The sequence below is a fragment of the Natator depressus genome, chromosome 1 (genome assembly GCF_965152275.1).
Source record: "Natator depressus isolate rNatDep1 chromosome 1, rNatDep2.hap1, whole genome shotgun sequence".
Lineage (NCBI taxonomy): Eukaryota > Metazoa > Chordata > Testudines > Cheloniidae > Natator > Natator depressus.
Genome location: NC_134234.1, coordinates 110043100 through 110057381, shown reverse-complemented (window position 1 = coordinate 110057381; position 14282 = coordinate 110043100). Strand labels below are relative to the sequence as shown.

General features: G+C 43.4%; 1 protein-coding gene across 6 annotated transcripts in view; it reads right to left on the bottom strand.

Annotated features, from left to right (window-relative positions):
* The window catches only part of TFDP1 (transcription factor Dp-1), a 114941-nt gene extending 104182 nt beyond the window's left edge, over positions 1-10759 (bottom strand). The window contains exons 1-2 of one of the 6 annotated variants that reach the window (XM_074964171.1): positions 10704-10759; positions 9437-9524 (exon numbers count right to left, since the gene is read on the bottom strand). In XM_074964171.1, the coding sequence (XP_074820272.1) occupies positions 9437-9448 (12 nt within the window). In that variant the 5' untranslated portion in view covers positions 9449-9524; positions 10704-10759. The other 5 variants (XM_074964129.1, XM_074964144.1, XM_074964136.1 and 2 more) reach the window with 5 other exon arrangements.
* Between the last annotated feature and the right edge of the window lie 3523 nt (positions 10760-14282).

The following is a 14282-nucleotide window of genomic DNA, read 5'->3' as shown; positions in this document are numbered from 1 at the left end:
TGGTGACCCCTAGTTCTTGTGTTAAGAGGAGGAGTAAAAAACACCTCATTTACTTTCTCCACACCAGTCATGATTTTACAGACTTCTATCGTATCCCCCCTTAGTCGTCTCTTTTCCAAACTGAAAAGTCCCAGTCTCATTAATCTCTCCTCATACGGAAGCTGTTCCATACCCCTAATAATTTTTGTTGCCCTTTTCTAAACCTTTTCATTTTCAAGTGTACATTTTAAAATATTTTCTTTGGCCAACATATTTACAGACGATATCGTAAAAAATAAGTGAAGTGGAATGATATAAATTTATTCAAGTTTCTTTTGAACACCTCCCTTAAAAGGGAGAGAATACACTTCTCTCATCCCTCCATCTTTAGATATCTGGGGAAATAATATCAGGCACTGAGCCTGCAACAAGCTTCATGTGGCAGAATCCTGTACAGGGAATCAATAGGGCTCCATACGGGCACAAGGGTCCACCTGCTCAGAGTCAGGTATAGGGTCAGTCTCACTCGGTAACTAAAATACATAAAACACTAAAATACTGTTAATTAAAATACTTCAGAGGTATCTGCCTATCTAGAGATAAAGAGAATAATTTTGCCAAAATATTTTCAAGTAAAAAAATAAAATGTTGGTAGAACACACAATGTAAAATAAAACTTTGAGAAATCAATCAGTCCAAGATTTTGCAAATTCTCTCCTAGCATGGACAGAGTTTTACTAAAGACCATATCTGGAAAGAGATGGTCCATGTGAGAGTCACAAAGTATCCCTGTGACAACTATAGCAATTGCCTACACAGAAATTGATATGAAAAAAGCAATTATGCATATTTGACTGTTTAATGCTCTAAGTGTTTTCTCCCCATACATGACTTCCTCCTACCTGGTCCCCTTCTCCCATGGGCACATTGCAAGGCTGTATTACTTCTCTCCTTTGAGCATTCCTTGCTAACTAATGGTTCTAATTCTTGAGAGCAGCTCCTGTTTCTTCTCTTCCTTCTAGGTAGCAGTGACTCCTAACAGAGAGCCAGACACAAACCACCTGTTTTCCTGCTGCTTTTGCAGGCCTCCAGGATTTTCTTTGCAATTGAAGTAACTGAAAACGAGAAGCACTAGCACCATTCTGCCAGTTGATTTTCCACCAATCTGTTTAAGAACTGCTACACGATTACATTTTTGAACCATTTATGAGGAATAGCGTTTCCTTCTCTATTTTCAGACATCAGTTCCAATATACAAGTGACCAACACTTTTTCCTGGTATCGGGTTAGAGATGGTAGATGGCCATTAGGTTACTAATTATCTTCCCACCAATGCACAATTATTCCTGACTCCCCTTATTAGTGTTGTGTCCAGTCTAGTTTTAAGTGTCCCAAAAGATGGAAATCTCACCCACTTCCCTTAGGAGAATACTGGATAGCTTGATAATGCTCACAGTAAGTTTATTCAAGGACAAAAATTCCCAAGTATTCCCCTTTCTTAACTGCACCCTATTAATCTTGCTAGACTTCACTGTGTTGTGATGAATCTGAGTGTTAACAGGTCAACGGGGATAGAGTGTTATATCTGTTAAAGCTCTTATGTCTCCTGAATGAAGGGTGATAGGTCAAACTGGAGGGGAAGATCCCATGGCAGTTGGTAGGACAGCTGGAAACCTTTAAAAAACCCACTCCTAAGTGACAAGAGGAGCTAGCGAACAGGAGCGGCTAACAGGGGAGTTTTGCAAGGGAGTTCAGAGGGAGAATGCGAGAGGGGGTGCTAAATACACTTAACCTTCTTTAAACTTAAGACAGAAACAGCCATTGATAAAAACCAAACATCAACAAAGGAATGAGCTGCAGGAGTAAAAAAAAGAGAATGCAGGCAGAAGTCCAGCAACAGAGTGGGGGCTATCCATTTTATTGCACCAATGCAGCATATATGATTACCTGCCGTATGGACAGGTGGCGTACGTGTGCATTCAGTGTAGGGAGCTCCTGGCCCTCACAGACCACATACAGGCTTTGGAGACCAGAGTGGCTGAAATGGAGGAGCTAAAAGAGACAGGAGGTACATAGATGAGACTTTCCGGGACACAGCAGAACGGTCCCACCCGCAGCCTGACATCCTCTGTGTTGCTGAGGAGGATAAAAGTCTCAGGGAACTAGACCATCCAACTGAAGCAGAGGGAAACAATCCCATAGTTGGGACTCTCCTTCCAGATGATGTTGTGGTATCCTCTCACACTGAGGAGACCTCTCCAGGGGAAGGAACTCCAGTTATTGGGAAGAGATAGGTAATAGTTATGGGGAAATTTGATCATTAGAAACACAGATAGCTGGGTTTGCAATGACCGGGAGAACCGCATGGTGTCTTGCCTGCCTGATGCGAAGGTTGCGGATGTCTCGAAATATCTAGATAGATGTATGTGTAGTGCTGGGGAGAAGCGGATGGTTGTGGTACATGCAGGTGCCAATGACATAGGGAAGGATAGGAGAGAGTTTCTGGAGGCCAAATTTAGGCCACTAGGTAAGAGATTGAAGTCCAGGACCTCCAATGCTTCCAGTTGCACGCGCAGGGCCAGTTCGAACTGCAGGGTCTCAATGTATGGATGAAACGATGGTGTAGGGAGAAGGGGTTTAGATTTACTAGGAACTGGGGAAACTTTTGGGAAAGGGGGAGCCTATACAGGAAGAATGGGCTCCACCTAAACCAAAATGGAACCAGATTGCTGACACTTAAAATTTAAAAGGTCAGAGAGCAGTTTTTAAAAAAAGGGCTGCGGGAAAGCCGACAGGTGTGGAGGAACACGTGGTTCAGACAGATCTCTCTTAGGGGAGGATCTATTAATGGAGATTCTCTATGTCCTAGTAAGGAGGAGAGGATGGAAGCTGATAAAATACAGGTAGGATCTGATGAGAAACAGTCAAATGAAAAAAAGAACAGGAGTACTTGTGGCACCCTAGAGGCTAACAAATTTATTTGAGCGTAAGCTTTTGTGGGCTACAGCAACTGATGAAGTGGGCTGTGGCCCACGAAAGCTTATGCTCAAATAAATTTGTTAGTCTCTAAGGTGCCACAAGTACTCCTGTTCTTTTTGCGGATACAGACTAACACAGCTGCTACTCTGAAACCAGTCAAATGAAAAGGAGGCCCATTCAATTACATCATGAAATGGCAGACAGCTAAAAAGTGACAAGTTTTTAAAGTGCTTATATTCAAATGCTAGAAGTCTAAATAATAAGACAGGTGAACTACAATGCCTCATATTAAATGAGGATATTGATACAATAGGCATCACAGAAACTTGGTGGAATGAGGATAATCAATGGGACACAGTAGTACCAGGGTACAAAATATATCAGAAGGACAGAACAAGTTGTGCTGGTGGAGGACTGGCACTATATGTAAAAAAAAAAAATAAAATAAATTAAAAAAAATCAAAGAATCAAATGAAGTAAAAACTTGTAAAAAAAAATGAACCAAACTGTACCAAAAAATCTTTATGGATAGTAATTCCATACTCTAATAAGAATATAGCAGTAGGGATATATCACCAGCCACCTGCACAGGATGGTGATAGTGACTGAAATGCGCAGGGAGATTAGAGAAGCTATAAAAATAAAAAACTCAGTAATAATGGGGGATTTCAACTATCCCCACATTTACTGGGTACATGTCACATCAGGACGTGATGCAGAGATAAAGTTTCTTGACACCTTAAATGACTTGGAACCCACAAAAGGAAAGTCAATTCTTGATTTAGTCCTAAATGCAGCACAGGGTCTGGTCCAAGTAGTGATTATAGCTGGACCACTTGGTAATCGTGACCATAATATAATTAAACATCTCTGTAGCAGGGAAACCACCACAACAGCCCAACACTGTAGCATTTAATTTCAGAAAGGGGGACTGCACAAAAATGAGGAAGTTAGTTAAACAGAAATTAAAAGCCAAAAGTGAAATCCCTGCAAGCTGCATGGAAACTTTTTAAAGACACCGTAATAGAGGCTCAACTTAAATGTACACTCCAAATTAAAAAAACCTAGTAAGAGAACCAAAGAAGTGGCTAAACAACAAAGTAAAAGAAGCAGTGAGAGACCAAAAGGCATCCTTTAAGAAGTGGAAGTTAAATCCTACTGAGGAAAATAGAAAGGAGCATAATCTCTGACAAATGAAGTCTAAAAATATAATTACGAAGGCCAAAAAAGAATTTGAAGAACAGTTAGCCAAAGACTCAAAAAGTAATAACATTTTTAAGTACATCAGAAGCAGGAAGTCTGCTAAACATCCAATGGGACCACTGGACGATCAAGATGCTAAAAGAGCACTTGCGGACAATAAGGCAGTTGCGGAGAAACTAAATGAATTATTTGCAGCAGTTTTTATGGCTGAGGATGTGAGGAAATTCCCACACCTGAGCCATTTGTTTTAGGTGACAAATCTGAGGAACGGACGCAGATTGAGGTGTCACGAGAGGAGGCTTAGGAACAAATTGATAAACTAAAAAGTAATAAGTAACCAGGACCAGATGGTATTTACCAAAGAGTTCTGAAAGAAATCAAATGTGAAACTGCTGAACTACTAACTGTAGTTTGTAACATCATTTAAATCAGTTTCTGTACCAAATGACTGGAAGATAGTTAATGTGACGCCAATTTTTAAAAAGGGCTTCAGAGGCAATCCTGGCAATCACAGGCCGGTAAGCCTGACTTCGGTACCAGGTAAGGTGATTGAAACTATAGTAAAGAACAAAATTGTCAGACACATAGATGAACATAATTTGTTGGGGAAGAGCCAATATGTTTTTTGTAAAAGGAAATCATGCCTCACCAATCTACTAGAATTCTTTGAGGGAGTCAGCAAGCATGTGGACAAGGGGGAATCCAGTGAATACAGTATACTTAGATTTTCAAAAAGCCTTTGACAAGGTCTCTCACCGAAGGCTCTTAAGCAAATTAAGCAGTCATAGGACAGGAGGGAAGGTCCTCTCATGGATTAGTAACTGGTTAAAAGATAGGAAACAAAGGGTAGGAATGAATGGTCAGTTTTCAGAATGGAAAGAGGTAAACAGTGGTGTCTCCCCAGGGATATGTATTGGGACCAGTCCTATTCAACATATTCATAAATAATCTGGAGAAAGGGATAAACAGTAAGGTGGCAAAATTTGCAGATGATACAAAACTACTCAAGATAGATATTCAAGCAGACTGCATAAAGCTACAAAAGGATCTCATAAAACTGGGTCACTGGGCAACAAAATGGCAGATGAAATTCAACGTCGATAAATGCAAAGTAATGCACATTGGAAAACATATATACACCTCTACCCCGATAGAACGCTGCCCCGGGGAGCCAAAAAAAAAATCTTACCGCGTTATAGGTGAAACCGTGTTATATCGAACTTGCTTTGATCCACTGGAGCGCGCAGCCCCAGCCCCCCAGAGCGCTGCTTTACCGTGTTATATCTGAATTTGTGTTATATCGGGGTAGAGGTGTACATATAAAATGATGTATATCTAAATTAGCTCGTTACCGCTCAAGAAAGAGATTTTGAATTCATTGTGGATAATGCTCTGAAAACATCCACTCAATGTGCAGCGGCAGTAAAAAAGCCAACAGAACGTTGGGAATTATTAAGAAAGGGATAGATAGTAAGACAGAAAATATCATATTGCCTCTATATAAATCCATGGAACGCCCACACCTTGAATACTGCGTGCAGATGCAGTCCCCCCAATCTCAAAAAAAGATATATTGACTTGGAAAAGGTTCAGAAAAGAACAAAAATGATTAGGGGCATGGAACAGCTTCCATATGAGGAGAGATTAATAAAATTGGGACTTTTCAGCTTGGAAGAGAGACGACTAAGGGGGGATATGATACAGGTCTATAAAATCATGACAAGTGTGGAGAAAGTAAATAAGAAACTGTTATGAGAAGGAGTAAACAACACACTAACTAGGCAGCAGGTTTAAAAATAAACAAAAGGATGTATTTTTTCCACACAACGCATAGTCAACTTGTGGAATTCCTTACCAGAGGATGTTGTGAAGGCCAAGACTATAACAGGGTTCAAAAAGGAACTAGGTAAGTTCATGGAGTATAGGTCCATCAATGGCTATTTGCCTGGATGGGCAGGGACTGTGTCCCTAGCCTCTGTTTTGCCAGAAGCTGGGAATGGACGACAGGGGATGGATCACTTGATGATCACCTGTTCTGTTCTTCCCTCTGGAGCACCTGGCATAGGCCACTGTCAGAAGACAGGATACTGGGCTCATGGACTTTTGGTCTGACCCAGTATGGCTGTTCTTATGTTCTAAAGTGACAGAAACAGGAGTGGTGACTGAGCTGAGGTTTTTGGGATTCCCCAAGCATGCCTGGGTCTAATTTGGTTTAAGATCAACAGGACTCATGGGAGTAGCGTAGATGAGAACAGTACACAGTGTTAAAAAAAAAAAAAAAAAGTTACACCACACACAACTCTGGGACCTCAATTCCTCTCATCAGAAACTGATCACTGCCAAAGTAAAGGGAAATCATATTATCCTATCCCCAAGCTGCAAACACTCTTCACACACCATGGTCTTTGCTCCCTCTCTATTGTCAATGAGCCAGGCTACACATTTTTAATATCTTAACTCTCCCTAGCAAGTTATTCCTTCCTCCCCTTAAATAACTTTATCATCATCTCTTCTTTGAATTTAATCAATCAATTTAAAGTCTTTTAGTAATGAGTGTGTCCTTTGGTCTTTCAGTAAATGAGTCCAGTTACTCTCTGTATAGTTCTGCTGACTACCTCTCCACTCTTTGATGTGATATCTCTGCATCTTTAGCCAACATGACACTGGTCATTTTTGCTGCCAGATCATTCTGGAATTTCATAACTGAGCTGCTCTTCTCCTACATCTCTTTTAGCATTACAGATTTCAAGGTTTCTCCCTATCGAATATTTGTGTTCTGAATTATTTTCCTCAAATATTAGCCTGCATTTTATTTTATAATTCATTTGGATTCTCCCACTTGTGTTTTTAACTCTCTCTACACCCCTTTGCATTATTTCTCTATCCTCACTGGTGTTTTCTCAACTCCTCTATATTTAATATTAACTGTAATGTGCTTTTTACTCCCTCTTCTTCAATGAAGATGTTATTTATGACTGGAGCTACAGCAGACTTTGCAATAGCTTCTGGGCCTTATCCATTAGAAAAAAATCCATTAGTACTTACCCCAAACTCAATACTTTGCCATTTATCATTATCAGTTGTTCACAATCCTCTGGCCAGTTTTCAGTCTACAGGACACTATATCTATGTCACTAACATTTTCAGATAAAGATTTTGGAAGATTCACCAAATGTTTTAGTAAAATCCATATATTCTTTCTTTAATCCCCCTGCTTTGCTATTAAATTTGTAATTTTTTAAAAAAAGGAATAGATTTTGTTTGGAAAGAAATATTCTTTACACATTTATACTGCTTACTGGTCACAGTGCAAATTATCCAGTAAGGTCCCAATCCTGCAGAATTATGCACATACTTAATTTTTACACACATGAACAGTTCTACTGAAGTCTACAGGATTATGCACCCACTTAAAGTTAAGCATGTGCAAATCTTTGCAGGATCAAGGCCTAAAAAATTAGGGATTTTTTCCTCTTGTAAATTGTTCCATTATTTCACTAAGGACAGAAGTTAGGCTTTGAACAGTAATCATCAGGTTCACTCTTCTTTCCGTTTTTGAAAATTGGAAAAAAGCAATTAGTACCCTATCAGTTGTCTATCACTAAACTATACATAACTACATATAAGTTTGCAAGTTATCCTAATATCTTATGGTCCATATCAGCTGAACTGGATGAGTGGTATACACTTTTGTTCCCCAAGTACGCTCCTTACATGCTCTTCATCAATACTCATTAAGTTCTTCCTCATTTCCTAGTTTTCTAAATTCTCCCACACACTTTTTTTTTTTTTTTTTGGGGGGGGGGGGAGTTGTCAGCAAAACTTGTCAGTCAAGGGTGTGAAAAAACCCACACCCCTGACCAACGTAAGTTTTGCCGATAAAAGCACCAGTGTGGACGGCGCTATGCTGGCATGAGACGCTCTCCCGCCAGTGTGGAGCAGCTACATGGGAGACCTTACAGCAGTACAGCTGTATCTGTAGCGTAGACATAGCTTAGGAGGGATTTAAACAAAAGGACTTCAGTATCTCCGTCATTTTCAACCATCTTTTATGTCATCCTCTCAATGGGCCTACTTTCTTCCCTCCCACCCATAAGGCCTTTTGCTATCTTTAACGTAATTCACTTCCTTTGTCTTTTCCTGGCAAGCCTTGACTGTTTTTTCTATTTGGTTGCCACACCACTCATTAGGGGGTTTTAAGTGGTTTTTAAACCACATCAGTGCTCTACAATATTAATTCTTTAAACCAAGGATTACTTAAGTTCTATCTGTGTCACACTGTTTGGAAGGTTGCAATATTGTCTCACATCAAACCTTATGCCATAATCTAAAACCTTTTTAAAAATGCTGTTTTGCTTAGTATTTTTTAGAAAATATGCAAAAAACATATCAATATGCAAATCAAAATATCAGAATACTTTACTAGCAATGTAACATGCAAGTATGAAAGCCTAAGGATATTAAATGAGGACTGTTAGTGAACAGAAGTTTACATTTAAAAATACTGTCTTATATTTAAATGTAATTTTTCTGATAGTTACAGAGGTATTAAAAAGGGAATTGTAAGAATAGATGGCTCAAGAGATAAACCCTCCTTTTATTATCACTCACCTCTAGGTTAGTGGTATGAACTTGATGGTCTATGTGGAAAAAAAAATAGTTGCCTGAGGCCAATTCCTGATGGCATTAAGTAGGTTCATTTTGTCTGTCTCAGAAGAGAAAGGGCGGAAAAGAAAAGGGAATGGAGACTGAAGGACCCTCTCACCCCTAAACAGGGTTGAATTGCAGGGAAACACTGACAGTGGTGCTCCCGGTGTACCTGTTTTATCAACAAACAGGTAACTTAATGAAAGGTACTTCACTGACAACACTCAGACTGAACAACAATTTCATTATTTTGTTTTTGTATTAAGCACAGCAGTGAAAAGCAGTTTTCATAACCTCTACTACAAGTATACAAAATGCCTGCATCACAAAATGCTTTTCAGCAAGATGGTGGCTTTTTGTTTTGTTGCACAGAACAAATGTCTGCAGATTCTCTTAAATCTAAAGCCTTTTTATAGTACAAGAGCTAATAATTCTATTCTAAACTTTCTATGTGAAAACAGTGACAGATGCACTGCAAACCCTATTTTAAATAAGATACAAAAAGCAGGTCTTCATATCCCCTAATGCCATCTGTGGGATGTATGGCCTGCTTTATTTTTATTAGCAAGAACAAGGAAATATTCTATTACTTATACTTCCACATATAATATGAAATAAATATACTTACATCTTTTGCCATGTTACCTATGCCTAGAAATCAAGGCGCTTAAATGCTTGATGCCCACAGAAGGAAACAGGAACAGTGATGTTATTTTCTAAAAAGAAAGTCAAGACAACACCAGCTATAATAGTGAATTGCAGAAGTCGGTAAAATGTAATTTATTAACTACAAGCATATATTTCTTTACTTTAGAACGTGTCTCGCAATATTTAAAAAGTTTTCTGGCATCATCAACTTACTCTCGGTGAACAGCCGCACAACCCCCCACAGGGGAACGACCTCCCTGCAGCTCGGGGAAGCTGTCACAATTCGCCCCCTAGCTCCAGGGGCTTCCCCACCCCAAATATACATGGAGGAGCCCAGCAGGGCGGCAGGCGGCCTGCGCTGGCAGTCTAAGCCCACACCGGGCCGGTCACGGTCCAGCTGTGCCCTCTGCAACATTACCCCCGCCCCTCCTCCCCCCAGGCCAGGCCTCTGCACAGGAGTGGGGGCGCCTCTATGCCGGACCTGTCAGCTTCGCCACAGACACTAGGCCTCTGCGGCCAGCCCCCTGACAGCCCCCCGTACCCGGCGGCGGGCGCAGGCAGACGGGCCGCAGCTGCGATGGGAGGCGAAGGAGGACGCGGCGCCCCTGAGGCTCCTCACAGACGGGCAGCCCCAACAGCGCCTCAGACCGCCCCCCGCCAGGGGCCCGCCCGCCCAAGCTGGCGCGGGGCCGCGCGAGGCACTGGGCTTGCCTGACTCAGGGGCCGGAGGCACCATCTCCCCCACCCACCCGGGCAGATCCCGCGCCCCCTCCCCACGTCCCGCCCAAACCCATCCTCCGGCGCAGCAGCACCTCCCACCTGCCGAACGGTGCCTGCACCTGAGCGGCCGGCGGCGGACAGCAGCCTCCCTCCGTCCGTCCCCCGCCCGCCCCCACAGCGCCGCTCTGCGGAGACACGGCGGGGGGCGCCGACTGCACATGTGCAGCTCACGGGCCTCCAATGTCGGGGGGGGGGGGGAGGGGGCTCCGGGGCTGTCATTGGCCCCAGGCCCAATCGGGGGGTCTCGCTCCCGGCCCCCCCACGTGTCAGTCTCACTCTTCCTTGTCCCCGCGTCCCTCCCTTCTAGCCCACCCGCCCGCTCCCCGCACACCTGCGCAGGCTCCCCCCTCCCCTCGGAGGGCTCCCTGTGTGGGGGCGGGGGCGCAGCCGCCCCTCCCCGGCTCCGACACGCGGATGCGGCCCTAGAAAAATTTTTCCGTTGGCACAAAAAAAAAATTGAAACTTACACTTTTGTACGTCCCACCCGCGTGACGCTGCGCGCTGACGTCACAAGGTGTAACGTGCCTCGCACAGGGCACACGCGGAGAGACCAGTGGTCCCTCCACCCGCCGTCCGTGAAAAGCGCATGCGCGGCTTTTTCGCGCCCATGGATTCCCCGCCCTCCTCTGGGAACAAGTGCGCGGGAAGCATGGGCGCGAGAGCTGGCGGTTAGTCAGTGAAAAGCAGCCGTTGCGCTGTGGCACGAGGCGTTACTCGAGGGGGTGGCTGGGCCCGGGCTGTGTAAGCGCTGAGCTGCTTGCTTCCCACCTGTGGGCGTCAAGCAAAGGGAGAAGAGATCAAGACTGTACAGTGACCCGCCTGTGCTGATTATGGCTGGGTTGGGGCACTCAGCCCATATCCCCTTCTTCCCTGGCTGCAGGCCTAGGGCTTGTTGCCCAGGTGCTGGGTCTTCAGGTGTCTTAGCAGACCTAGCCCCAGGTTCACTAGCAGAACATTTCTCTTCTGTTGCCATAATGATATTGCTGGGCACACTAATGGCAGAGCTCACGGTCAAAACAAAGCATGAGGGTGTTGTCTGATGTATGGGATCTGCATCCATTGCAACAGCATTTTAGTAACCAGCCCTAACCAACCTCTGAATAATGCTTATGTTACTTCCTCCTCACCCACTGTCTCATGATTATCAGGGCAGGAGCACTTAGAATGCCCCATTTTAAACATGTAATTTTAAAGTAGTTTAAATTAGAGGGCAAATTTGCTCCTCTGCAAGCTCTGCTGGTTGAAGCAGACACAGTGAGATACTGTACTCATGACAGCTATGACAGAATTGTACTGCATAGTAAGTTCTATAGCATGGTTTGTGGTCTTTTAAGACTCCTTTTTCTTCTCCACCATGCTAGGTTTTTAAAATTTAGAGAACTGTGATTTCATCAGGATAAACTATGACCTTTTTGCAAAATGGAGCATCCTTCGAATCTTCAAATCTAGAAGAATGAAGCAGTGACTGTAGAAAAAGGAGCTGGTACACAAATAAAACTGCTTTCAAAAATGTAAAAATCATGGTGTAAGGTTCAAAGACTTTTCTTTGAAAAGTGTTTTAGATTTTTGTGCAAGAGGAAGGCAGCAATTATTTAAGCAGCAAGTGACAGCTTAAAAGCAAAGAGGAAAAATATATGCTAGAGATTATTTTTGGACTGAGAATAACTGGTGACTGATTTATCCCCTTACAAAGAAAGAATAGGTAAGGAAAAAGTATTTAGAGATAACATCTGTGCAGACTGGGAAAAGAGACCTAGCTCTAGAGGCTTTTAGATCATTGAGGGCAGCAGTAGTAGGATGTAGCATGAAACAGGTCTACTACCAGCTATGGCATGCCATCCTGCTTCTCTCCAAATGTTTGAGTCAGTTCTTTCTTGATCACAGTCAGCAAAGCAGCACCATCAAGAGAAAATATTTTTTTGTTGCTCAAATTCTTCTATTGCAGGGGTTCTCAAACTTCTTTGCACCGCGACCCCCTTCTGACAACAAAAATTACTACACAACCCCAGAAGGGGGGACTGAAGCCTGAGCCCCGCCACCCGAGGCAAGGGGAGGAGGGGGGCAAAGCCCAAAGGCTTCAGCTCCAGGCAGGCGTCCTGTAACCTAGCCCTGACACCAAGTGTTGAAACCTGAGGCTGGGCTCAGGCGTGGGCTTGGGCTCCGGGCCCCAGCAACTCTAAGCCAGCCCTGGTGACCACAGTGAAATGGGGTCCCGATCCACTTTGGGGTCCTGACCCAGAGTTTGAGAATCGCTGTTCTATTGACAGTTGTTATATAACCTTACCATGTTAGTCATATCTTCCAGGCAGTCCAGTGCAGTTGCATAAACTACTTGTGAGGTAATTGGATTAACTATTCTAACATGCTCTGAGGAGGTTTGGCACTTGTTTTATGTTGTGCTTTATGCCTGCTGCAGTGTTTAGGCAATGCTTTCCCCCCCTGAATTCTCCAGCTCCCATGCTTTGGCATGTCCACACCTGAGTGGGCTTTTCTTTACCACTATGGTATCTGTCCCAGAGCTCCAGTGCTTGCTTCAGAGCAAGAGTCTTGACTGTTTCTCAGCACACTAATGCCTGACTCAGAATGCTCCTGTGCTTTGCATTTCTCAGATATTTTGGAGCATCAGCACCTGGTTGATCATGGTGTTCATGGTGCCAGAAGTCTTTTAGTGTTGGCTTTTTCTATGCTCTGCCACTCAATTTTCTTTCAAGTATATTTTCAAAGGAGGAGAATAGGCCACTCAACTTCAAACCATGTCAGTGTGGCAAAACTATGTACAAAATAGCCTCTTTTCTTTGCATAATCTATCTCCAGAGTTGACCACAATATGCAGAAATGCCTGATTTGTCTGCAGAATGATGTCACCTCATGCACTGAAGAAATATCCCAACTTGTGGCATTCCGATTAGACTCTGAAAGTCCAAGTGATGCAGGCACAGATTGCTTCAAAGGGTAAAGACTTGAAACTAAATTCTGTGTCAGCAAAGGATATTGAGTTCTCGAATTCAGTTATCACCCATATAAGAGCAGATCAAGACCCCCAATAAACCCAGTGGGGTAGCTACATCACTGAAGTACCCTGTGCCAACATCAGCGAAGTTGATGACTCTGAGCCCAGGAGGGGCATGGGGCCAGGTGACACCTTCTGCCCAAGAAGGTGGACAGTGGCTGGAGGAGGAGCCGGGTTGTGTAGCTGGCTAAGACTGTTGGAGTTGGATTTCAGTTTTGGAGCTGGCTGGAGAAATGGAGGGAGACCCAGGACCGGGGTCTAGGCTCCCTGTCCCCCAAGATGGACCTGACTGAGGGGGTCCTGTTGTCTGTACCTACAAGCTCTGCTTTCAACTGTGTTCTTGTTGTCTAATAAACCTTCTGTTTTACTGGCTGGCTGAGAGTCATAGTGAATCGCAGGAAGGGGGGAGTGCAGGGCCCTGACTCCCCCACACTCCATGACATGTGGATCTACAGCTAATTTGATGAAGTAAACCTTCCAAACAAGAGGCTGAAGTAAAAAGGACCTCAGTGCAGCTGGGAGCATTTCTTTTTATTTTATTTTTTTTTTTTTTACTGGTGGATTCATCTGATGCCAAATAGATCTCCACAGAGGAGAAGCACCAAAACAGTGGCCCCACAGAGGATAATCCTATTTTCCATGGGCGGCAGGGTGAACCCCTGTCATAAATATAAAGGGAAGGGTATACCCCTTTGAAATCCCTCCAGGCCAGAGGAAAGATCCTCTCACCTGTAAAGGGTTAAGAAGCTAAAGGTAACCTCGCTGGTACCTGACCAAAATGACCAATGAGGAGACAAGATATTTTCAAAAGCTGGGAGGAGGGAGAAAAACAAAGGGTCTGTGTCTGTCTGTGTGATGCTTTTGCCGGCGACAGAACAGGAATAGAGTCTTAGAACTTAGTAAGTAATCTAGCTAGGTATGTGTTAGATTATGATTTCTTTAAATGGCTGAGAAAATAGCTGTGCTGAATAGAATGAATATTCCTGTCTGTGTGTCTTTTTTGTAACTTAAGGTTTTGCCTAGAGGGATTCTCTAT